The sequence below is a fragment of the Vidua chalybeata genome, chromosome 6 (assembly GCF_026979565.1).
Source record: "Vidua chalybeata isolate OUT-0048 chromosome 6, bVidCha1 merged haplotype, whole genome shotgun sequence".
Taxonomy (NCBI): domain Eukaryota; kingdom Metazoa; phylum Chordata; class Aves; order Passeriformes; family Viduidae; genus Vidua; species Vidua chalybeata.
Genome location: NC_071535.1, coordinates 23,679,178 through 23,706,891, shown reverse-complemented (window position 1 = coordinate 23,706,891; position 27,714 = coordinate 23,679,178). Strand labels below are relative to the sequence as shown.

The following is a 27,714-nucleotide window of genomic DNA, read 5'->3' as shown; positions in this document are numbered from 1 at the left end:
TGTACTGCAGAGCATAATCAACCCCAACCATTTTAAACAAGAAACTGAAATCACATCTCAAAGTTGCTGTAAATTATATCAAAGTAATTATAGTATCACAGTAATCAAAATTACTGTTCTTTTCCTCTGCTTATAACTTAATCTACTACCTGCAATTTTTACAAACTGCAGTTCACATTAAAACATTTGCTGATAACAAAGCTTTTCTTTGAAAACAACACTGCTTTAGATCTAGTCAGGCAGCCTGTGCATATCAGAGCATTCTGTCAAGAGAGACATGGAAAAGGGTAAAGGAGAAAAAAGCTGAAACATGGCTGCAGTTTATCTGTGCCACCAATGCACTGCAGAATTTCAGGCAGCACTTGAGACAGCGAGTTTCTTCAGATGATCCATAAATACTTGTAAGCTGACATCATCAGTAAGAATGGGTGCTCCAGACTCCTACGAAATAAGGGGGAAAAGGAGAACTGATTATACACATTGTGAAGAAAAAGCATTTTAAGACACAATATGTTCCATTGAATAAACATTTTACAAATTTAGCAAGATCTTAGAAGCGCATCATTGCTGAAATTCTGACAAAAAACCCAGCAGACTGTACATTTACATAAATTTTCATACATTTACATGAATTCAAGCATAAACCACAACTACATTCTCTTCCATTTTAACACATAGAGCAATGACTTGCTGTACAGCAAGATCTTTACATTAGCCATAAAAAAGTCAAAAGTTTTTGACAGCTGCCAAATATTAACTTACAAACTGTTACATGTAAATAAAATTTCCACAGTGCAGTTCCTGCATCATTCCTACCTGAGTAGAGCCAAAAGGAGAGAAACAGTAATATGCAAATGACACAAGCAACAAATCAGTATCTGTCAGTGAAGCTCAGACATATCAAAATGGTCAAAGGAGGAAACAAATCCCCTAAGGGTCTGATTTGACACCAAGTGAAGGACATCCAGCTTTCCCAAAGAGAGGTGGGCCTATTCTCTCCTGTGGCTCTGTACCACTTCAGAGAAAGACAAAAAGCATCTGAAAGTCATGAGCAATCAGATCACAAAAGAATTGAAAAAACCTTTTTGGTGGATTCTTGCAATTTCACAAATCCAAGAAGTTCAAAATGGTCATGTTTTAATTATTATTTTTAAACAAATTTAACGAAGTCAAAATAAACCAACAGTTGGCAACTCTGCAAATATTACATAGTAACTCCCTTAAGTCTTTTGAGACCAGTCTACCACTATTTCCATTTACAGATACAGGAAGAATTCTTGTACAGCTCAACAATTCAACCTTTTCAAAGGTACTAAGCATCCATATTTCCAAATAAAACCAGAGCTGTCAGAACTCTTGTAAAGTCTTCCAAAATACAGACACAAAAGTCTTAATGAGGATGCTTAGAAGTGGTGCTGTTTTCTGAGAACTGGCCAGAAACAGTTCTCAGTGAATGATTAAGAGACAAATCCAAGTGCAGCAAGATTTCTTGGATGACTACAATAAACAGCCACTCTGAAGGAAGGCACACTAAATTAGCTATCATCTGATGGCAGCAAGATGAGATTAAAAGATGCTGTACTTCCAAGCCTGTCAAATGTGAACTCTGAGCTCTCTTATATAAGAATTATAGAATCATTTACGCAGAAAAGACCTCTAAGGTCACTGAGTCCAACCATTAACCCAGCACTGCCAAACCCACCACTAAACCACATCCCTAAGTGCCACATCTACACAACTCTTAAATACCTCCAGGGACGGTGACTCTACCACTTCCCTGGGCAGCCCATTTCAATGCTTGATAACCCTTCCTATGAAGAAATTTTCCTAATACCCAGTCTAAATGTCCTCTGGTATATTGATGCCATTTGTTCTTTTGTATTGCTTGTCACCTGTGAGAAGAGACCAACTCCTACCTGGCTCCTTTCAGGTAGCTGTGTTAAGGTCTACCCTGAACCTCCTCTTCTCCAGACTAAGCATCCCCAGGCTCCCTCAGCCACTGCTCACAGGACTTGTGCTCCAGAGCCCTCACCAGCTCCATTTCCCTTTCCTGGACACGCTCCAGCACCTCAGTGTCCTCCTTGCAGTGAGGGGCCCAAAACTGTACACAGGACTCAAGGTGTGGCCTCACCAGTCCTGAGCACACGAGGACAATCCCTTCCCCAGTCCTGCTGGACACAATTCTTGATCCGAGCCAGAGTGCCATTGGCCTTCTTCACCACCTGGGCACACACTGGTTCATGTTCAGCAGCTGTCAATCAGGACTCACAGGTCCTTTTTGAAAATTTCAACTGCATCTTCAAACACCAATCACATAATAGAGATGCATAAAAAGTTTATCATTATTTTCTGAAAATGCTTTCTGTAGTATTAAGGCACCTGCCTGCTAAAGTTTAAAGAAAATCTTTACCTAGAATATTAAAAACCAAACTAGGCAATTCATCACCTCCTGAAACACGTTTTCAGTGGTGTGTGGGTGCCCTCTTCAGGTCAATGTGGACTTTCAGTTGTGTACAAAATAAAATATTAAACAATCCAGGAAGGTCATGAGAAAAAAAAAGCAAGATGCAAATCAGCTTTAAATTTCTCCCAGACATAACATTTCTCATTTCATAATTAGTACTTGATTCAACTTTTTTTCACAAAAGCCCTGCACCTACAAGAGCATATTATCTTGAGCACACACACTGCAGAGCCCCTAGGGAGCTTAATATACCATTTCTTAGGTTCCCCTAGAACTGAATTCTTTTCAGCATTACAATGGACAGCTATCTTTTGCAAGATATATTACTCTCACCTGTCCAGCATGAAAAATTATCCTACAGATCAGTTAAAGATTTTTTTTGTATTTACATTTGGAGTACTGTTTCATTTGCTTACTAATTAAACAAACAGAAAATAGTTGTCCTGTACTGCTGGAAATGTGGAAACTTCAAAAAATTCCAGGTAATGTTTAAATTAAAAACAAGACCTTCCAAACTACAGCATGTGAGCATGTTGAGGGGAAACACAATGAAGAGAAGCACTAACGAACTGCTGATTAGATTACCAACTTTGGAAGCAAAAGAATTTGGGATTTGTGTTCAAATTGTGCTGGACCTGACTCAGTACAGAATTTTCAAGTATTTTCACTCTGGATCTCAGTGCTGTTCACTGCCAGAAGCTTCATCAGAACCAATTCATCCCTTTGAAAATGTAAAGTAAACTTACTTGACAAAGTGACTGCCATAAAATTGCTACAGAGCTTTCTCACTCATTACTTCAACACTGTACATCGTTTAGCAAAATACTCTAAGAGCACAGTTAATATGTAGCTTCAAATGTCTGATGCCATTACATTTGCATGAGAAAATGACACTGCATTTGTGTCTCACTATAGAATGTAAATGTGGAAGGAGATCATGGAACAGAGATGCAACAATTCCAGAATACAAGCTGCTACAGAATGTTTAACTTCTGAACATAACTTTATTTCCCTAAAGACAATATTTGAAAACTGATTCTTGGTCAATCAGGCCACAGAAATTCTGTAAAACATCAGTACACTGGCACTGGTGTATTTTCTAGTTCTTGCTTATAACTACCTTCAAAACTTATTTCCCCTATTGCAAAAAAGTCCCTTAGTCTTCATTTGTGGAAAGCACTCTCATTTCCAGTATTTTGAAGGTATTGATAGCGATGAGATCTAAAGCTCTGTGATACAGGTGGACAGGAAGATAACAATACAAGGCTGCAACATGCTGACTTAAAGAGAAGGCCACCAGGCAAAGGTCAAGCAGCCTTATTAATGGCTCAGCCAGGTGGAAGAAGCAATACTGAATTGTTATTGTTCTGTTCTGCCCTTGAGCATTATACACACATTTTCATCTACAAGACAGCTCAGCCCGACCAAAGCTGCCTAAGCCCTCATTGTCACACATTTATATATGAAAAAACACACCCACCAATATGAAAATAATGAAGTGGCTGCCCTTCTTACATCTTTCACAGAAGCAACAGGGAACATCCTATTTGACTACAGCAGGTATAATTAGAATATTTCCACCGTGGTGTGGACAAGAATATGATTCTACCTTTCAGATAGGCTGATGGGTTTGCTCCTCTCTCCCTCCAAAGTAGGAACACTCTTTGGTAAGATCTGCATCTCTGCTACTAAGCAGAATGAAACTAAACTTAATTACTGGTGAAGTTAAGCTTAATGAATTGTAAATTGTATACTTAGCTTAATCAATCATTGTCTAGCCTTAGAATACTTAGTACTAAGGCAGTAAGTGCACTTATCAGTGACTATTCCAAATCTTTTTATCTGTTGCCTCAATAAAATATCTGCTTTTGACTTTGCAAAACTGTTTCAGTGAAGAAGGCTTGGAGGGGCTCTGTCAGGCAAACATCAAACCCATAGTCTTAAGACAACACTGTCTAAGAAAGTAGGCTAGACATGAAAGCAGCCTAACAGAAGCTTAAAATAGTAAACCAGATAATTTCTGTCTGAAGAAATAAAGCCCATTTTTCTTAACTTTCGTAATTTTGATCACATCAGACCAAAACTGCATTTTTCAGTTTCAAAAACTTTGCATTATTACTTATATGTATGTAATGCGCTACTTCACTTGCCTTCTGAAATGGGGGGGGGAAATCATGTATACAAGATTCATCAGCAGATTCATACTCACCTGTCCCCATGCATACATATTGTTATGAGTCTGAGAGGGATTTACTTTTGAAAGCAGGAAACGAGCCTTTAAAAATAAAACAAAGACAATAAATTGATCTTCTCAAACAGAATTTTCCTGCACTCAGAAAAAAATTGCATACGTATGAAATATGTAATTTCTAGTATCTGGAGATACAGACAGATAATAGAAACAGCTGCAAACAGCACCTCTGTAAATAAAGCCACTCACTGATTCCACAGCTATAATGAAGAACTGGTAACAACTTTCTGATGTAGCTGAAAGTAAGCTTTTGTCTTTTTCAAGCACTAGCAAAGCAAATGTGCATATCAACAAGACATTAATTAGTAAGTTTTAAAAAAATGACACAAATAGTAATTCTGGCATCGGTTCAGAGACCCAGACAAGTACGATCTTTTCTGCTCTATGCACCTTACCCAAAGAATATGACAGTCCAAGTCAGTATGATTAAAATAATACTACATAGCAGGATTCACAAATTAGAGGGAAAGCTACTAATAAATAGCTTGTTCTGTAAAAGCTTTAATAGTCAAAACATTAATTTGCAATTTATGTATATTTTAGCAGAGAAATGCATGTTTACTACCAAAAATATCTCACAACATTACTAACATATCCTTTCCAAGATCATATAATATACACTTCACCATACCTGGCTTCCTCCATGCTCTGTATCAATGTATCTGGGCATTGGAAATCTGGAATGGAGAATTTCTTGGGCATCGTCTACTGGAGCTTGTAGCAAGTGGTGGAAATTTTCATATTCTGGCATATCTTGGTAGCCTGACTTACGCCACTGTGCTATGGTCTGGGCACAGGGAAAGAAAGAAGTTTAAAACTGATTCACCAAACTTTCTTAGAGGATACACAGGTCTTTTCAGAGGAAAATGCGCACCGCTGGCCTCTTTTCTATCACTCATCCCTTTCTACCCCATAGTACGTAAGTTAATTTTTAAAAGCCAAGATGTGCAAGTAACATGCTACTAGATTTTTTTCTTCAAACTCTTAACAATTTGTGGTCCATTTGTATTTCCTTTTTTTGGTCATCTTTTACGTGCCAAATATTTTGTTTGGAGGAGGTCAAATATACTATTTACACTTCTCTAACATGGATGTCTATGACATATATGAAATAAGTATTTATACTGATACCTTTCAGAGTCTGTAGCACAAGCTCCCCATCCTCTAGGAGTGAAGCTGGCTGCTCAAGGTCAGCTCACTGATACAGGCAGCTGCTAGGAAAGCCCTGGAGGGACCCTCAGCAGGGGCTCCTCCCTCCTCTGCTTGGCAGCTGCTTTTAAACTGAGGGTCTCATTCCTGGCTCCTGTCTGACCTACATGCCTGTAGCAGGCCATGTACCTACTGATCTGGGCCCCCACTCAGGGACTTGACTTCACAGCCAGAAATTGGAGCTGCTTCATCCCCATCAACTTGTCTGGTGATCTGGACCAAAGGCTGAGCCTGGCTACAGCCCACAACTGCTCTGCTTGCCTTGCTCTGGGACAGTGGGGACAGGTCCTCAGTGACAAGACCCTCCCTGCCTTGCAGTGATGCTCAGCCCCTGTTCCCCTTCCCTCAGGGAGCAGCCCACCACTGCTGCTTACTGACAGCACCTTACAAAAATGAGATAACATTCTGCTACTTAAGAAGTGTCAAACTTTAGTAAGTATTTTTATCAGTGCAGCTACAAGGACATGATCCAGAATAGTATTTTTCAAATTCTCAGCTATGAACCATTTACAGTTGCAAAATAGTAAAAAGCAGCAGCTCAATTCCTCCAGGGAGGCAGAGCAGTAACAAGTGACAAGCACTTTAATTTTATTACTAAGGAATATCTACCTACCAAACTGCCAGGAGCAGTTCCATTCCTCCAGTACAGTACAGATGAAGGGTAACTATAAAACTTGGTGTTCTGACTACCCATCCCTGAAGAACCAATTTAAAGGTCTAAAATAAATGAGTGAAAAGTGGGGAGGAGGGGGAGGCAGGGTATAACACTTTCTAAAGTAGGAAAAATATTGATCTAAAAAAATACTCTGCACATTGAAGCTAATTCATCTCAAACTCATCGTAAGAAGCAGGACCAAAACGTCAAGTCATGTCAGGTATCTACACACAGACACGTTAAACTACCAAACTACAAACACGAACTAGGACTCTGGTGTCAGCCATGCAGATGAGAGGGTCAAGCACTGAGGTGCATGAGAACTAGAGCCTGACTTCCAATGATTTCCATAATGTAGCACTCCTACAGAAAAAGAGCATTTATGTAAGAAATGACAACTCTTACCTCTCCATGATAAATAAGGATTTGGAAAAAGGTGTCCATAAGGAGAATGCGATCTGGTAAAATGCTGCTGCTATCCAGAAGAACAGGCTAAGATTTAAAAATAAATTAAAAAGTTATCAACTGATGCAGAATTGAGCAATCAGATGGCATTGCCAGATTTTTAAATCAGTAACTTAGGAACTTTTTCAATCACTTACTAGAGCTCTGTATTTGCTCCTTTTCATGTGACACATCTGCAACCCACACAATTTCACTCTGAAGTTATCCTGCCTGATTCTATATTTGAAACTTCATGAAAGTAATAAAAATGTATTCAAGAGCTGAAACCCCTTTCATTATTATGCACTTTACTAGTCTTTAATGTACCTCTGTATTTACCCATACAATGCCATTAATTTGAATTGTATTTCAATGCATAAGAATTCAGCAGTTATTCAAGTGTAAGATTTGGGGTTTTGTGGGTTGTTTGGGGTCTTTTTTTAGTCTTGTTCTTGCAGCATATTAGTACTGTGCATATATATCCCCCAATACTGTATATAGTAAATACTCATGATTTAGGAAATCTAATATAGTATTTAAGGTTTTAAGTCAAATGACACTGTATCAGTGCTATATGATTTAACTGAATCAGTATTACTAGAGGTAACAAAAATATTAACTATTCCAAGAATCAAGAAAAAATATTATTCATTCTACACTGAGACATCAGGTCCTGTTTAATCATATTTATCCTTCAATCACCAACGGAACTACTTGGTTTTCATATATGGGCGACTTGCAAGGTGCTCTTCACAAACCACCTTATTACTTTCATTTGAACTCCACTTCTAAAAGTCTTTTTTTTATATCCTCATGAATAATCTAAAAAATAAAAAAAAAAAAAATCCTAAAAGAAGTTAGAAATACAAACTGCCAAGATCCTTGACTTCTATGTTTGTTTTCACTGCCTCACTCTCTTATGTAACAGACTACTTTCGTTATCTGCTGACACAAAGTGCCTGACATTTCTTTCAGAAGCTTCTTGGAAGACCAGCTTTTTATTTTAGGTTTATACAGAATGTGCCATGACAAGGTCAGCTGGAAGGTTCTGTACTAAATCTACTTATAAAGGGAATCATATCAAAATCAGAAACTTTGGATTAAGGCAATAAAATTGAGGAAATTTTGTACATTTAAAAAAAACCCTCAACTTTTCTTTCGGGCAACAGTGAAAGTACATTTTTAAATAAAATCATTTTTCTTTATGTTTACATTCTGGGTCCACAAAACCACAAAAAGCTCTCAAAAACTAACAAAAAAGTACCATCCTTAAGTTTAAAACATAACCTCTTTACAAAGTGACTTTTGTTCTCAAGACTGCTACATCAAAATTCTGAGATATGCCTTGTTCATAGTTGCTTTAAATTAAGTGAATGTTATTTCTCATACAATAAATTTTAAACCAATACATTTTATAACATGTAACAGTGAAGACAGCAATCACCTCTTTCTCAACAAAGCACCTTTTAACCCACTATGGAATTATTTTACTGATACCTCTGGAGGTCCATTGAAAGAGTAGGCATAAAGAATTGGCTGAACCATGATAAGCGACTGGGTTAGATCTTGACGCATAAAATGATGACGATAGTAGGAGCTCTCATCCGGACTGTTGTTAAAAACTTGTAAGAAAGGAGATCTTCTCAAGTGAAACATGAACTGCAAAACAAGAACCACTGTTTTGAACTTTTGACAGACAAAAAGGATAGCTGTACAAAGAGAGAAGTATTTTCCACAAACTGCATGAGACCAATGCCACAACAAAACTGAATTTCAACACCTTTAACATTTTGAATCTCTATAGGCACCTTTGCTAGTTTTTACACACTCCCATGACAGTAAGAGAGGTATCAGAATGGGTAAACCTACAAAGAAGCTTTGAAATCCTTTACTGTAAGTTCTGCCATTCCTATGAGGGAAGTTGCTGTTCTACAACTAAGTTATAGAACGTGAACAGAAAAAGGAACATTAACCACAGCAAAGCCAAACTTTGCTAGTAAAAGCATATGCTTTCATTGCTGAAACAAATTCTCCACATGCTGATTCAATCTCTACACAGCACTTAACACCTACAGACATATTAGTACATAACTGAAACAGAAATATCATGGAAGTGTGTGAAGAATCTAAAAGTTAAGTATCGAACTATCAGAAGGGAGAAATTTATCAGAATGGATTATTAGCAAAGAAACTATTCGAAGTTTAATACAGTCAAGGTCAAGTTCACATCACAGAGATGTGATGTGGTCACATCATAAACTGGTCAGTATCATAAATCATATAGGAGTGAAACAATAAGGCAAATACATTTATTTTCCTCATGTTTTCTGAATTTCTTCATTGGAGCAGCCCTTTTTGAAGTGTCATTATATGAATCACAAATTCAGGTGAGATAAGGATTTCATTGTAGGAGAAATAAAAAATATACATAGTTAAGACATTTAACTGTAAGGGCAGAGAACAAAAGAGAACACAGCAGCACAGACAACAGAAGTGATTTTCCTAATGTCACATGCCAGACAGTAGTTAGGGGCAGGGGGTCTGTTCATCCTGATATGCCTTATTGTACTCAGTGCTACAAGGACTCTTTCTTCACTGAGCATTCTCTTCCATCCCTATAGACAAACCTTCCTATAGACAAACTCACCTGTGGGTAAAGTGAAAATGTTTCTGAAAATCTGAAAGAGCTTGGATCATCCTTGTGATATTCTCCAAATTTCTGACACTGGAGTAAACAAGAAAGAAAATCGATATTAAGAAATATACTTGTATGGTCATGACATTACTGTAAATTTGGTTTTAACAGGCACATGACTTGTGGTGCTTGCAACTGAGAACAGACAGAAACCTAGCAAAAACACTGACACAAGTTTTCTTTTTAACAAGCAGTGATTTTCTTGCATATGAGGCTTTAAGAACTTTGTGTGTTGGCTGTTTTTCCCTCTAAAATAACTAAGCAGACTTAGATGATAAAACAGCGCAGAAGAAATTGTTTAAAGTTAAATTATTTGTAACTAATTACTTACAAATAAAAATTAGAATACATTAAAAAGACTAGACAGAAAATTGAACTTTTTAAAATAAAAAAAATCCATTGGTTTTCTAGATACTTTGCCTCCTTTTTCTTTTTTGCTAAAAATATTTACTCTACAATATCATTACAAACAACAGAAAGTAGAGAAAAGTGTAATTTCTGCTCATCACATGCTAAAATTTCTCTTAATTCCTGGCAATGATAGCATGTTGAGGAAACAAATAAATGAAAATACATTTAAAAAACCTGAAAATTCACCTGCCCTTTTTTAAATTGAAAATAGAAAATCTTTGTTAATTCTGTATAACCTCAGGAGGAAATTAAGCATTCAGTTCATTTTTTGCTTTTATTTTAAAAGGAACTATCACTGAACAGTAGTCACTTATGTGTGTGCAAACAAGAAACCCATCTGAGTCATTCAATACAGCTCGTTTTACCAGTCGTATAAGCTGTCTGTCCAGCCACCTCAGCACATCAGGGCCCTCTTCTGTCTCTGCCCTGTACACTGCCAATCTAGCCATGAGAATTGCAGCAGCTTCCTGGTCAAAAGATGCAGCAATGTTTTGAATCTGAGTCTGTGCATCTGCCCAGCTGCAAAATACAAATACAGGGATTTGCATCACAGTGAAAGGAAAAAATCTAACCTCAAAACATCCCTTCAAAATTAAGGCAAAGAAACCTTAACAGTTAGCAGTTTAACAAACTCACGCTGAAGGTTCAAAAAATCTACTAGGCAGATTAAATATGCAGCCTTCTAGTTAACCATTCTTTAGTTACAAATGTTCCTTATTTGTACAGATGCCATGCAACCAGTGAAATAAAATATAATGTCACTAACAGAACAGGTACCATATTTTTTTAAAAATTAATGATGAAAGGTTGTTACAGAAAACATCTGTAACATCATCCACTAATCTAATCACACAGTCCCACATAACCAATCCACTAATCTAATCCACATCCCCACATAACCAGTTTTCTTGTGCACTTTGCCAGTTCTTTTTAATTTATAGAGTAAACTATTAATTAGACCTTTCATCAGTCATCAGAATTCTACTAATACAACTAATTAAGTTAATAACATAGTCTTTTCAACAAATAGGAAAATACTGTTTTCAATAAACTGAATTTTCCATCAAATTAACCAAGCAATGATCTCCTTCAGCTTAAATAAATGTCGCTGGACATTGAAAAATGTCTTCAAAATATTAAACATCATTTCCTAAAATTGTGAAGTATATTGAATCAAGGAAACTGCAGGTAAAGGTTATATATGGAATACCAGGGATTTACATCCCTCTGAACTGCAGTTAGCATTCTCCAGTTAAGTCATGAAGTGATTTTTGCCATTCCCTAACCCCAAACATATCTTCAGTTTAGGCCACAGAATTTTATTCAAAGCTTCCCCTTTGTCTAAAATCACTTGGCTTTCTTCAGAGCACTCCTAAAATAACATTATACAGCCACTGTAACCTCTCAGAGAAAAAATGGTCCACAGAACAAGAGAGGAAACTGTCTCAAACAAAAGACTGCTTACAAAATCTACAAAGTAAAAAGCATATATATATAGATATACACCCTGACTTTTCAAAAATTATTCACCACAAGTAAAACATACTTTCGGGCAACTGTGGTCACTCTGATACGTCTCTGACCACTGGAATGCTGGTACTGAGTCACAAACTGGATTGCACCACGTCCTCCTTGAGGAATGGGAGCATTGTGCTAAGTACAGAAGGAAAAGAAAATGAAAGAGAATCTCAAGATTCTGCAGTATAATTTGAAAATGTATAACTAATTACTAGAAAGTCATAACACTGTTTCCAATAGGCAGCCCAAGTTATATTAATGCATTGTCTGGTGCTTTTGTTATGTTGAGTACCTTTACTACACACAGATAATCAACTTGGAGATTGTTAGGGGATGTTAGAAGCAGTTGCTGGCTTCACCAGATATCCTTAAAGCACCCAATGCTCTCTCCTTACACATTCCCTTACAGAGATCATGTTTTCCAAGGGGCCTTACAATTCCTGGTTTCATCACTTTCTATTTGAACACCATATGACTCACTGGAATTACAGGAGAAGAAAACTGATAATAATCTAAAATGTTGATCAGTGGATCTCCAAAAGCACTGTCAAAACAAAGACTGGAATCCAGGTGTAAACTGCAATTTCAAAACTCTGCTCTGTGAAAATACAGGTCTACATGCTATATAAACAATTCAAAAGAGAAGGAGAGTTGAAATCAACTATTGCACAAAATAATTAGGCCAGTTTTAGAGCTACTAATAAAATGAGCCCAACATAAGAAGTAAAGTAAGCCCACAAGAAGTAAAATCAAAACCTGGCTAATGTAAGTTCAAGTTTTCACACCTTTGCATAGATAACAAACTATGAAGTACAGCATACTAAATATATAGAAACTACAGTCAGCTCAGTTCCTGAGCTGCTTCTTGGAATAAGAAATGGTATGAGAATGAGTACCACACTTGCTCCTCATATTTTCATCCTCTTTTCCCTAAAGGAAACAGGAAACCAGACTATTTGTCCTTCATGAATTTAAATGAAACCAATCGTTGCTTGCAAATACTGAGCAAAAAATTAAAAGGTAACACTATGTAGTAATTACCTTGTAACTAAAATATCAGAGAAATACTGAAAAGCACTTTTAAATACACAGAATACAGCCATTTCCACATAGTGCGATTAAAATATATTCAATAAATAACATATTGAAAGAAAAAAATTGAGTTAGAGATTATGAACTCAAATCAAAATTTGTAGAGTTCTTTAGTGCTCATTATCACAAACAAGAAGATTAGCCCATCATTAAGCAGATAGTGTCCACCTCTAAACTGTGACAACACAAAATGGCAACATCATCTTTACCCCCGCTACTGTGCTTGGGGGAATGACATAAAAATACAAGCTTCGACAGTCATATAAAGTAAGATTACTGTGTTTCCTAGACAAGTAGACAAATATTTATTACCTGGTTTACCACCTCAAAGTACAGTGCAAGTGTTGTAGTAGGATTAAGACCACAAATCTTCCACTGACAAGTGCCTCCTGTTCCAATCTCCTGCAGAAAGATTTTGTAATACTTTTATAAACAAGAAGTGTTTCCTGGTTTGTGAAACACAGCATCTAGTCATTACAGGTAACTGCAACTACTCTCACAAGTTTTCTCCCTGCTCACTCTGTCACCTTCTCAGACAAACAGTCCTGCAAAGCAACTGCAGTGCTGGATGTAGGAATAATTAAAAAAAAGAGACAGTTGATTTAAATAATTAATACATTAGAAAGATCAGAAGCCAGCATTAAAAAAAGACTGAAAAAGAAAGTCAGAAACAGGAAAATACCAGATTTTGCTTCAGCAGAGGCAAAAAGCACATGCAAGTGGAAAGATTATTCTAAAGTGCAGCAGTAAAACTTTAAGTAATAGCTTACACACTGTATTTTACTTAGTTACACAGCCTCTAATCTAAAACTCTAAGTCTCTAACAAGTGTTATTTGAAGTGTCATTATATGGTAACTGTACACAGATAGCAATGTGTTTCAACTGACAATTCCTTTTTGACATCAAAGCAACATAAATATCCAGCAAAACCAATTAAAGTAATCCATCATCCATAATGGACACAGGGAAACCAAATAAAACTTCTAAGGAAAACTATGCTGGCAATATTGTCATGGTGCCTGTATTCACCTGAAAGCATTATGGCTAGAGGAATTGTCCAGCTACCACTGAAATGAGCTGCATGCACTCTCATTTTATTCATATTCAGATTTGAATTCAGATAATTTCAACAAAAAGGGGTTTGGAATATAAATTAATCACGATAAAACTGAAAAGCAACAGACGATCTCACAAGTGAATTTCTATTACCCCCTATGAAATAGGTATGTAGCTTAAATAAGGATATGTACCTTTAATTTATTTTTGGGGTTTTTAACTTTTATTGCAATACATGTAATGAAATGAGAAAAATCTTTACCTGATCACTAAGAGAAAAAAAACCCCACTGGTTATATTGAATTTTCTATATTCACAAAGATGCAGTCATAAATACAAGGAAAATTTAAGGAATAAAAGTGCTTGATTAAAGCAGGTCATTTGTGAGCATTTTCATACTGGGAAATGTTCTACTATGCAAATTGTTAAGAACAAAAGTGAGACTTCTCAAATGTAAGACATTTTGGTCATGTGCAGGAATTGTTTTTTCATTCGTAATCAAAAGTTAGTCATACTATCTGATAAGAAAATAAGTGATGTTTTAAGTCTAATATAATTTAAAGGTGTCACTTCAGGAGCCTGCAATAGCTGGATCTTTCAATCAATTAATTAAATGTGCATTTAGTGGAACAGCTACAGAAATGGGAAGACAGAGATCAGATAAAAGGGATGTTTCCAATCCTGTGTCCTCCTGTTCTGTCAATTCTTTCTAAAAAACAAATTTTTATGATTCACTTTGGATAAAAGGACATAGCTCTGATTTTAACAATAAAGCATTTTCTACTTGGTTTCTGCTACATCATCATATAACTTTTGTATAATAATTTTAAAGCAACTAAATCTAAGCAATCTAAACAAGTGGACAAATCTAAACAACTAACAAGGCATCTGCAAGGTCATTACTAGGTCAGATTCAATTGTAAGCTTGAATTTAATTTAAAATCAGTAAAAAGTGACCACTTTGTTCCATTTATGGAAGTTTCAGCCACTCTTCAAATCCAGAAATCTTAAATCCTATTTTTCCATAGCAGGACATTATTTTCACTGAAGTTTACTTACATTTTCTGAGACACAAGGTCCCTTAGAGTTGAGAGAGACACAGGGTCCAATCGCTCCAGAAATCTTTACTTCTCTTGAAGTCTTCATATTTCAAATAAAAATATACATTAAGATGCCACATTAAAGAATTCAGTCTCATTTTATTGTTAGATAATTAAAATCTCAAGGCATACAACATTACTGATACCTTTAGGAAAGGTTATAATAATGCTTGATACATCTGGAGACCCTTTTCACATACTCAGTTTCTACAGTTAATTATGTTCATTTGCTATGCTAATTAGTATATCTTAACAGCATGAACATAAATTGAAACATGGAGAAAAGCTGCTTGGTTTATAAACATAGGAGCCTAGAAACTATACGGGGTAATGCTTCCTTTCTAATGAAAGGATTAAAATACTCAAAGATTAAAACTGAAGACTTTGTACTGTAAGATAAGCCTACACACACCTGATAAAGAATTTCTACTCTATGTCCTAAACATATTTAGCTAAATTAGTTATTTATGTTCTTCCAATGTCACTTTCCTCTTTGAAGTGATCTGTACATTCCTCTAGAACTGGGGCTCCCTTTTTACATTTTCTAGGATCTTTCAACAAAATTCACATCAATATGTATATAAAAAAAAAAAAAAGAGGGTTTAACTATTTGTCCTTATTAGTAAAAATTTAAACAGAATTTTACCAAAAATAAGAAGAGTCTCATATTCTTCTACAATATGGGATTGGAATATTTTTCAAGAAACATCAAGGAAGGCAGTGCCTGAACCTACCGCATATTCAGCTCCAAGCTTATCACAATGGTGGAGGCAAAAAACAACATTGTTAAAATGCAGAATGGATTCTGATAAGGATGGAAAGTGACAGAAAATTTGTCCTGGACTACACAAAGAAACTGACTTACCTAAAAACAAGAAACCACTGATATCAAAATCTAAACATTCACCTTGAATGCAAGGTGAGAAGAACTACCATTATACCTAACTCACATTTAGGGAACCCCAGATCTACAGAAAGATAGCTAGGACTATGTACAGCTGTGTGCAGGCCAAACTTAACACATCTGTTTAGCATGTTTCTAAAACTTCCTTAAAAGGGCAAAGATTCCAGTTTGCAGCCATCCTGTTCACTGTTTCACTAATAGATTGCATTTTTGTATGCTTACCTTTATTTCTAATGTGCCACCAAATCCCATCTTAAATTGTCCTTGCATATCTTTAGTGAATACTCTCTGAAAAGTTTGTTTGAATAATGATGTATTGAAAGAGTCTCCCATTACCATGTAGCCTCTAGACAACAAAACAAACAAAACCCATGAGTTAAATTAGATTACTTATATAGCTAACTTTTATTAAAGACTAAAACTAAAGACAATTCACTGTGAGACATATTTTTACCTTCTTAAAATAGACAAATGTTAAATTAGTATTTTGCTACAATGTTAAGGATGAAAGTTTTAAGCGAGCTTCTTGCCCTGTGCATCTTAAGGTCATTATAGTATGTAACAAAATCTTTCACTGGGAAAATACTGTAGTGGACTTTGAAAACTAAGGATGTCTCAAGATCCTGTCATACAAAGTGTTTACTTCTGATAGTTATTATTCCTAACTATAATATTTTGTGTAGTTCATTCATTATTTCAGGGTTAAATCTATGCTCAAGAAACATGATTTATTTTTGTGCTTAGCAACATTCTGTGGATATAACTACAACAGTTGCCACTTGTCATGAAATATCACACCCTGCCTTTAGAAAATAGTAATGGCAGATATTATTTTCAAAAAATAATCAAAAAATGTTAATTAAAACCTTTTAGTAAAATATGTCAATAGGTAAAACATTACACCCAAAAGAAGTTTCCAGGTGGATACTCAAAAATACAAGAAAATAGATATAGATAGAATAAAAAATTCCTCCCTGTATGCAGGGTGTAACCAAAACCAAAATAGAAGAGCTGTAGGAGAAATAAACAAACTATACATTCAGGCTACAGAAATAGGGTGAGTCACAGGAGTAGACAGAAAGAGCAAAACAGTATAAACAAAAACACAACTTGAGTTTGATGCAGAAAAGGAACAGGTGTCAAATATGCAGGTAAAAATCAAATTTAAGCATAAATATCCTGAACAGTGAAAGCTCCCAAGCTAAGGCTATACACACAGCTCTGAAGAGAAGAAGTGATTAGCATGGCCAAGCTGGCCTGAAACTCAGGAGCTGTGCCTGATAGTCATCTAAACCTCTAGCTGAACCTATAAACAACAATATATAAAAGAATGACATAAACAAGACAGAAAGAATAACAGAGGGTTTTGTACCACTCAGAACAAGAAAAATACGGACAGGTCTTTATCTTTACTGAAACCTGCCACTTACACAGATACACATGGAAAAACAGAAACAGTGTACCTGATAAATTGTTTGCTTAAAAGATATCCATGTTATTCAAGCCTCAAAAAAGATTACATTAAAATAAAACAGCAAACCTGCTTCTGAATAAACCAAAAATTATGGTGACAAATCTGCAGGAGGCCAAGATATTCTAAAATTCCAGTACAAATGTTGCTATCACAGTTTGTCTGTTTACACTTTTTGTTTTTTAAATAGCAGAATTGTTTACAAGTGTTTCCTGTTTAACAAGTTTAAGCTGCATCTTCATATACTACAAAAAAACAAATAGACACATACCCAGTGTAGTTGGGACAACACTTCATCTCCAGTAGACCAGTCTGATCCAATGCACATGCATAGATGTCAATAACATGACCATTTGTAGCAGCTCGATTAGCCAGGGCTTCAAAATGCTAAATACAAGACGAAAATACAGTAGCAATTCACATTGTGAATTTAATTTCATAGCAATTTACAGTGTGAACTCTCGTCTTCACATTAAATCCTGAAGTCACAAAATTTTTCTAAAACAACATTATCAGATTCTATTTGCATAAAAGTATATTTTTCCTAAAGTTAGTAAGACTGGAATTTTCAACACTTGGGTTTTTTTTTTCTGTTCAGCTGAGAGCCTGACTCCCACTAAAGAGAACAGTGGTTGCTATCTAAACTAGAAATTTAGTTTGATCATCTTCCTTTTAAGCACTGCATTTTAGTGCTAGATACATCACAGAACTGAATTTACTACTCTCATCTCAAGTGTCTACAATAAAGAGGTGCCTGCAACTGAGCTAATTGTTTAAGCTACCATTATAATCAGTCAATATTAATTCAACAGGTTTTGGATGCAGTTCACCAAACCAAATGTACATTTTAAATTAAATTAGATATGACTAAACTCTACAGCCTAATCCTTCCCCAGCTACAGAGGCAGTTTTGAGCACCTGTCTTAGAAGCCATCAGCCTTACAACACTAGATATACCATTTGGTCACACATTTCCTAATTAAACTAGAGAAACACTCCAAAGAACTTTCATGTGAGCTAGACAAGTCCTAACTCAATATAGTGAAATTTATGAAGAAATTCTTGAGACATACCACTATTCAGAGCCAGGTGAACAAAACCACACAATTCCCACCTCTTTATACATTTGCTATTACTAACAGCATTTTATAGTGCCCAGCAATTTAAATGTTTACTTACTAGGAACGTGTATGAGATCCCATGACCATCTCTTACCTTAGTACCCTTTTTAACGTATTTTGCATTGTCTTTTTCGATGTCATGCCATGATCTTATAGGTAACTTCAATTCATCCCCTACAACCATGCCAGGTCCCTGTGTTGCTGGTCCTCCAATGAACATCATTATGCGTGCACCAGTATTGGGGAAAGTGCACTGCAGGAAATAAATAACAAATAAAACCATTGGGTTTTGCTACAAACTGAACAAAAGAATTAGATATGTGGGTATTTATCACAGTGACAGGATTGTAACAATAATAGCATTTTTTCCACTCCCAGAAGTTAAATCTGCCAGTAATTCAAAGTCTCAGTTTTGCCTTATTAAAATATGTAAATGTCTGTGAAATTCTAAACATGTAAGGGATGATAATCCACCAGAATCATCCTACAAATCTAATACACGTCAATTAGTAAAGTTTTTACATATTGATTGTGGAAGCTTTTCTGCAAGAAAATTATCTAGCTGTAGTTTAGCACAGCTATAGTTAAAGCTTTTACCTCAAGGAGCCCAACAGCTATAGATAGGGCCACTCCAGAAGAACGTAAGGGCCGTTTTCCTTGTGGAACAGGCCAAGGATCCCGTTGCAGTTCACCCAAAAGATCAGTAAGATTCATATCAATCTTCTGCACTGGTTGCAAAAATCTGTAAACAAATACATGGAAGTAGTTTAGATTTAAGTTATTAAATAAAAATTTTATCAATTGCTCACTAGCAATATATTAGACATATTTGAGATGTCTAATTCTAGATTCTGGTCTGAATTCAGACCAATGTCTCTGCTTCATCAAAATGAAGCAGTCTGGAATTACTACTTACACACTCAGCTTAAGAAGTTGAGCAAAGAGCTTGCAAAACTGAAACTTTCAGACTTAGAGATACCACCACTATCCAGAAAGAACCCTACCTAGTCAAAAGAACAGAGCAGATGATGAAATTTCAAATTTCAAACTGACCACCTATGAATTTCATGTTTCCTTACTTCAGTGGTAATCGAAGATCAGGAGAAAAATTAACATAGTAAGATCCCTTTTGTGCTGCTGCAAGCATTCTACATATGCAGCTAATTTTTAGAGGGCAGAGACAACAAAACTGTCTTTCAATAATTTCATAAATTTCTTCTATGTCACAGTGAAATACACAGGAAAATCAAACACCAGCCTGCAATTTCCAAATGAAAGACCAAAGGGGAGAGAAGAAGAATAGAGGAGGGAGAAAAAAAGCAGGGCACAACTGGATATCCACCTAAGAGACAGATAAATAATAGATGCACTAAAACATCTATTAACACTTTCCAGCACACCAATCAACAGAAGAATCATTATTATTATTTATGTATCTATAATGTGCCTCTCAGAGCACTTCCAAAAATTATCCAGATAGTATTACTATTACGCATTGAGTCAATTCTTCCCAGTACAAATTGTAGGAAAGAACAGTCTACTAGTAAATTTGTGCCTGACCAAGAAGGTTTGCTGTCAGTTTATTGTTTTAATGATCATAAAACCTAGGTTTTCCAGTACATCAGTGCAGTCAAGGTACATGTTTTAAGATGTTTAAAGTAGATCACCTGTTAGAAGGTGGTGGCTGCTGCACTTGAGGACCCCGACCGACTTGTGCAACAGCTACTTTTGTAAGCCCCAGCATTTCCTGCAGTCAAATAAATAAGATTTTATTACAAAATTTATTTACAGACTATTTCACCATTAGCACCTTAATGATTTCTTTTTGTTTGCTTCTGTTCATTACCTGAAGCTGTTTTGCAGAGAGGTCCTTTGTTCCTCTGAAGACATAACTTTTGGAAATCCCTTCACAGCCAAGCTCATGAACTTGCACCATTCGGCCAAAGGTAATGAGACCTACTAATGCAGTTGGTGGCAGGAGACTAAGGGACATTTGCATGGATTCCTTCAGAGCTTGCAAGTCTTCATCTTCCATGCATGTATCCACAACATAAAGAAATATCAATGGCATCTGAGGACCACGCTTTGAGAAACAAAAATTAGAATCATATGAAAAACAAGTCTTGCAATATTTAAAGGATCAAAAATGAACACGTAAGGCACATCTTGTTAAAGTTTTAATTTTAATCATACCAGTAATGTCAATGTTCCATTTAACTTAACTCTCTCTCAATCAGCAATCAGGACCCAGAACAAAACCCCCACCAAAGTGAACTTTGTACAAAAAGGAAATGCTTACAACAGAAGAAAAGAAAAACTCCTTTCAGGATATCAGGTAATTTTGAAGTGTGAGCCAATCATATACATCTTTTAATATCCAATAAGCTTTTATTGCTCCAAGTGAACATGAAGTCTTAAAACTATTCACAATTATAAAAGATTCTAGCCTGATAACAGTCCCTGGCATTTCACCTCTTAATTTTACTCTAGAGATAATCAGTACTTTTTATTCTATCTAAACTAATTTTGCTGTACTATGAGCAAACATTCCATCTACTTTGCATTACAAAAGTTGGCAAAGAGTACAGATTCTGTCCAGTATTCATTCTTTCTTTCATTAAAATTTGTAATACTTCAGTGAGGATTCAGATTATAATTTGCCTCACTGAGGTCTTACAAATTTTAATCCTCAAAAATTAATTTGGAGGTTGAAAATTTGAAATTGCAAATGTTTGCAATTTAGAGGTTTAGGTCCATTTTTTATTTCTATTCAGTAAGTAACATCTATCCTGAAAAAGTATGAATATTAAAATTCAAACACCTGAACTGAATATGTCTGTAAACCAGACGGCACTAGAACTAACTACTCATCATTCAAATACAAACTTAAATTCAAATAGTTAACGAGAGGTGAATGGACAGTAAAATCTGAACTGAAATTACTTCAGCAAGCAACAGAGGTAAGCAGCCTCCTGACACTAACACAAATTAAACTCATTGTAAAGAAACAGACCTAACAGAAACATCACCTTTAGAGGAGAACTCTTGTTTTTCTTTTTAAACCAGTCTTATAAGCCATCCTAATGCTCTTATTAAATGTTTTCCTTTTCCAACTGACAGCATCAACATTCAATCTACTAACAAGCACATAAATACTCACAGTCAGTAAAATAGAGTGAAGAGCAAAATAGAGATTTATTCTTTTTGTATATTGCAAGGCAATAGATGTTCAATATTCTATTTAATGATTTTACCTGTACTACATATTCAATGCTGGAGAACTGAGGCAAAAGTTCAGCTGGCTGATTCATTTCAGATATGCCAGCATAAGTAGGAGGAAACTGCAAATAAAAACACAGAAATTAAATGTAAATAAAAGATGACAATTTCTACAAAGGAAAGAAAACCCAGACTTTTTTCAACATATATTCACTATTGCTGTTATGGAAAAAATCTCAATGCAATGTCTGAAGATACAATTGCACACCCCAGCTCTTGCTGTCAATTTCAGTTTGCAACTGTAATTTGAAAAATCAAGGTTTTCATTTCACCTCATAAAAATATTTTCTATATACTGAATGTTTCATTTTCTTACCTGGTTTCTCTGGTAACAAAAGTTGCAAGCCCAGAGTTTTGCTCGATAATCCACTTGGCTATAAAAATACAACAGGATAAGTTTACATAGCATGAACAATTCATTTTCCTTCACCGTCCTTAGAATACATATCTTTAAAACTTTAAAAAACACACTGACGTTAAAAAGGTTCTTTCAAATATACTTTCTCCTAAATACCCACATTACAAACAGAAAGTAAGTGGAGCCTTACACAGATGTATCAGGCTAATTATTATGTTTAGGGAGAAAGAATGGTCTTCAGGAAAAAGATACAAATAAGAAATTTAAAAGTACAGACTCAGCACCTATATTAGAGCCTTTCTCCATGGTTTTAACAAATCTTTTTAACTTTCCCTACCTTGGAATTTTTCATCTTTTTCTGCCTCTATCTATTAGCTGTCAGAGTGTGGGACTAGCCTGAATATACATTATGCCCTAAAAAAAAAGGTTCCAACATGACAGCTATCTCTGTAACAAAAACAACATTGCTTTCAAATTATGAGTCTACCTCCTTTTGTCTACATTTTTATTAGTATTCAGACAGCCAAAATAAAAAATGCAAATTCTATCTTCACACCACAGAGATGTCTTAAAGTCCTAATCACATCTTAAGGGAAATAGTTCTCAATGTACACTTCTTGCTATTACATCTTCTCCTGTCTACAAGAGCAAAAATATTTTTTAAATATCATTGAATCTTCAGGTAAGTCCCAGCATGCTGTAAACAAAACACAGATCTATTGCTAATTGTCTTTACCAGTTATAGAGGCTGCAAATTACCTAGTGCAAAGTGCCACACAGGTTTCTAAAGTCTCCTCAGATTGAGTCTCTAATCACCCTTTCAGGGGTAAAAAAAATCCAGTCATTACCAGCACATACAACACAGGAAAAATGTAGACAGTTCACTGTAATGTTGGCATCTGTCTGACCCTTTAGAGCTTTGTCTTTTCATTGTTTTTTCTTCCAGTCCTCAATAAAAGGTAACGTTTCTGAAAAAGTTAACTTCAACTGACTCCCATAACCAGCCACTGCTTAATACTGAAACACAATTTTACGTCTGTTTTGAAGCTGTCTTTTCTCCCAAGCAGGGACAAGTCATTCATAACATTAATGTCCACAGCTTCTCTGACATCATGTCTAATCTCTATCAGTCAGGACCCTTCCCATGCCTATCAAACTCCAACCTAGAAATCTTTCTGCCTCTTTTCCGTACTTCTATGACAGGAATGACATATGAAACACCTCCTCTGCTTGTAACCCAAACTTACCCGTGACTAGTCCACAATCATTTGAGCTTGTGCCAATACCACCCTTAAGTTTAAACAGCTTTCTACCCTCTTTCATGCCTACTTCTTATGTTAACTAAAACAGATAAACTGCTTTGGTCTACAGATGAACAAATGTCATTAATAAACGTAGTTTATTTAACTTGGAAATTAAACTATATCAGGGTCCAACAGTTCAAAAGCTAGAGTATTGTAACTTTTTACCCAAGTCATTTTCTCGAGGCAAAATGCAAGAGCATACTAAATCCCAAGATATATAGTTGCAGAAAAATAACATACCTAATCAATACTAAGTACATTGAAACGACTCATTAAATGAAAGCTATGTTTTCAGTAAATACGTTACATATGCAAATCTATGTGCAGAACTTTCTAAGGCTTGTAAGTCTGTGCTGTATAATGATGTGAAGAGTACTTGAACTTCCATACACCAGATCTTGCACACAGTTCAGCTAGCACTGTTCTCCAGACTCTAAGGCAAAGTACTGGAACAATAATATGCACTGTTTACCATAAGGGATTCAGAACAGCTCGGCACGTGGTCCTACTGCACAACACTGGCTCATACTGAATGGGAGGCAAGTCCGGCCGTTCTTTCAGTGGCGTGAAGAGGGCAGCCACCGGGACTACCATTCTTGTAGCTTCAAGACGACTTGAAGGCCAAACATTCCAGCTGAATCTAACTCCATCTCTGTCCTCATTCTGCTGGATGAATTCCAGGAAGGTTGTCATGGTCAACTTCTCTCTAACACTAAAATAAAAAGATAACTGTCAGCAGAATGTTGACATGCAAAGACTTCTAGCTACTAAATGCTGAATGCACATAACAGTCCACATTCAAATACTGTAACTGAGTTACAGTCAATAAAACACTGAGTAGAGCTTCTTAAATCCTAAAAGCCATGTGCAGAATTCTAAGGGGAAAGAAAATACTGCTGTATAAAATTTGTTAAGAGTTTCTAACCATATTTTTGGTATCTCATGATGCAGCCTACATGCAAACATAAAGGAATAACAATATGACATTCCGCAAGAGTACATTCCTACAGTAATGCTGGAAAGTAACTTTTTAAGAAATACAAGTGCCATATTCCAATATATTATGTACCAAGAAGCAGTTTTCAACAATTCAAATTTACCATTTTGGCCCCTGACTTAAGGCTTTCAAAATGTTCTGCTATGATTACTCAGAAGCTGGAGAACTGGGAAGCACAGACACATCTGAAAAGCTCAACAGGTACCTGTGAACATCTGGTAAAGTCAGCAAGGAGCACTCCCTCCCTCCAATCCCAGACTCCTCAGCTATATACACACTGTTCCAGACTATCTGCTGCATGCTACACAGTACATTTTATAGTATATACAGCACAGGTTTTTCCAGGAACTAGGATATCTAAACTCACACTCCCTAATAATTAAGGATTTACTGTAAAAGCACACATGAACCACCTAAAGGGAACTAGAAATACTCCTAAGTCTCAATTTATACTGTAACAAGTTAATGAACAGCTATCATAAATGCTGGAACCTTCCTGAATTGGAATTTAAATCAGGAATTCTCCCAAGCACACTGACATTCTTAGTTCTGACCTTACATACGTTACAGAAGGCTCACAGAAATTCTCAATTTATCAAAACCTACTTCTATCTATCAAAATTATAATGGCATTGCACTTTTAGTTTCTATGACAACTAAAAACTTTTCAAGTTATTTTAAGTAATAGCCTAATTTAACACTTTTATTCTGATTGTAACTTTTAAGAAAACAGACTAACAAAATACATAAAGCAAAGGGAAGTGCCACATTTCACAGTTAATATCCTTAAGAAATAATCAACTGCCAATATTTTAATGGGCACGTCTTCCTGATATTAGGAGCAAATCTGCTCCTATCTAAAGACATCATGGCAATTACAACACAGGGAGCATGAGGGACTTTGTGCATAAGAGCATTTCCATTATTGCTTTTACTCAAATTTCTGCAAAGCAGGGGGACAAAACTGAGCAAAAGAGAGAATATCTGGAAGTTGTAATTACTACAGAGAAATCAGAGACAGAAATTAACTCAGCTAAGAGAGGAAAGAACAGCCTGGCATTTGAAGAGGATATGGAATTAAAGAAATTTCTCTCCTAATAAATCAAAATCCATCCATGTTTTGTAAAAAAGTTGAAGGTATTTTATCTCTGAAAAATGGAATATTAATGCAAGAATCTGCACAACGCGACTAGCTCCACTATCACCAAAAATTAAATAATGTCTCCATTTAAAAATTATTTCCTGAGAAAACAGAGAAAATTGCAACTTAATGCTACTTCAGCCATTCACTGGCAGCAACTATAGACTCACAAAATCCAGCTCCAAACACTGCAACGTGTCACACTTTCTGTCCTGAACTTCAAAGCATTTTCTCCACATTTTGCTCTAGCTATGTTTGAAATGGCTGTACATGGATATTACTTTTACCACTTAGTTATTGCACCTGAAAGGGCAATGTACAAACACCAGTGTGCAGTGACTAATCACATGCACAGAGACACATAAAAGACTTGTTGGATTTACTGAGTTAAATACTGTTATTTTCTATTAAGTATGGATTTCCTATTCAGACAGCAAAAGTAGCTAATAATCAAGATCTCCTCCACCTTTTCTTCTATCCTTTTCTTCCTTTTCAAGAGCCAACAATGCTTACCTATTTCATCATTCATCAAATATGGAACTCTTGGTCTGACAAGTTACATTCACTACCATTGTTACAGCTATGCAGACACATTTTCTGAGAGAGGTGTGGAGATGTATTGCATTATACAAGAACAGCAAATCCTCCTGGCCTACAGACTACACACCAAATTTCAGACACCTGAATGCCACAAAATATGCACTGCCCACCTCAGAAAACCTCAGAGAAGGGATATGCAGAACAGCTGAACAACAACAGTTCCCACTTTGGGGTGTCACTGCTTTACCTTTGCTACAGATTAGGATATCCAGAAAAAAACAGAAGTCCTTTCTGGCTTGCTTCCTCCCTCCCACTGCTACAGCTGAACGTACCTTGCAAACCTACACTATGACAATCTCAACTGTGTGTCGCAAAAGAAGCCACACTTGAATTGCATTGAGAGTCACTGGTTGACTATCAGCACCTTTAAACGTTTACACATAACAGATAAATATGTCCCAATACAGAATATCCCCAAAATAATAACCCCTAATCCTTGCACACACTTACAAAACCAAAACATTTTTCTCTACAGCACTGTAAGAGTGCCAGCATAGATAGATCGAAGTCCCTCATAGCACCATGTGTTTAACTACCACTAAATGAGTACAGGTCACTGCGCACTTTTCTTACAACACACTTATTCTCAGTTTATTAGGCACTAACAACCTGGTAAAAGAGATTAATAATAAACCCTTAATTAATTTTTATGCCCAAATTACACAGCAGATACAAATCTATTTCAGTTCCAAGGGACTAAAATAAACGAGCAGAATGGTTTAAATAGTTATCTAAAGCAAGTTACTGACATTTTCACCACTCAAACGCAGTCATCCTCCAAGTCTGCTCTCCCAGACCTCTCATTGAAAACTTTTTTTTAAAACAACCAGGGTATGTGATAACCCACCTAAATTAAAAAAGTAACGCATAATCAAACGCAGCAGGGCCTGCATTTCTCGTAGTTTTACCTACACTAGAAGGCACCCTCGTCAGTGGCACATCAGCGTAGGTACAGCGGAGCTCCGGACAGGAGCACCACAGGCGCTGCCGGAGAGTGCCGCCCTTTACCCCTGGCCGTGGAAAGGCCGTGCCCCGCCGGCCCTACCCGAGCGCCGGCAGCCTCGGCCGGGCTGGGGGCTGCTGGGGGCCGCTCGCCCAGCCCCGGCCCGGCCCGGCAGGCGCTCCCCGCCGCTCGGGAAGGGCGCTCGCCCAGCCCCGGTTCGGGAGGCCGCGGGCAGTGCTGATCAGTGACCGGCAGTAGCTCCGGACTCTCAGGCCGCTGGGGGCCCCGAGAGCAATTTTGGGCACCCGGAGATCCCCCACTGCCATGGAGGACAGCGGGGAGCTCCCACCACGCTCGCTCCAGGTCCGGCAGCCGTGCGGGGCCCCGCGGCCCGGGGCGCCCCCGTGCCTCCCAGCGCGGGGAGAGGAGCTGCCGCCTCTCCTCCCCGCGGCAGCCCAGCTCCGCCGGCTCGAGCTCCGCGCGCCCTGCGCTGCCCCCTCAGCGCTGCCCTGCCCGCTCACCCGCGTCCCGGCCGCCGCCGCCGCCGCTCCCGCTGCGCTCGCTCTCCCCGCCCGCCCGCTCGCAGCCGCCCCGGCGCTGCCGACGCATCAACATGGCTGATGGGAGAGTCCGCGCCACGTCAAGGGGCAGAGAGCGGGGGCGGGCTGAGCTCCGCCGCTCCCCCGCCCCCGGGGCAGCC

At 37.0% G+C, this 27,714-nt stretch overlaps 1 protein-coding gene across 1 annotated transcript; it reads right to left on the bottom strand.

The window, feature by feature from the left end:
- Positions 1 to 258: 258 nt before the first annotated feature.
- SEC23A (SEC23 homolog A, COPII coat complex component) lies at positions 259 to 27,619 on the bottom strand. Its single transcript, XM_053946066.1, has 20 exons — positions 27,536 to 27,619; positions 23,806 to 24,045; positions 21,988 to 22,045; positions 21,647 to 21,733; positions 20,239 to 20,475; positions 20,060 to 20,139; positions 18,990 to 19,134; positions 18,487 to 18,645; positions 17,543 to 17,658; positions 16,023 to 16,146; positions 14,856 to 14,936; positions 13,052 to 13,141; positions 11,676 to 11,782; positions 10,495 to 10,648; positions 9,671 to 9,748; positions 8,521 to 8,682; positions 6,985 to 7,071; positions 5,347 to 5,502; positions 4,674 to 4,739; positions 259 to 441 (listed from the first exon to the last, which is right to left on the bottom strand). Exons 2-20 carry the CDS (start codon positions 24,024 to 24,026, stop codon positions 352 to 354), a joined length of 2,298 nt encoding a protein of 765 aa, XP_053802041.1. The 5' UTR covers positions 24,027 to 24,045; positions 27,536 to 27,619; the 3' UTR covers positions 259 to 351.
- Between the last annotated feature and the right edge of the window lie 95 nt (positions 27,620 to 27,714).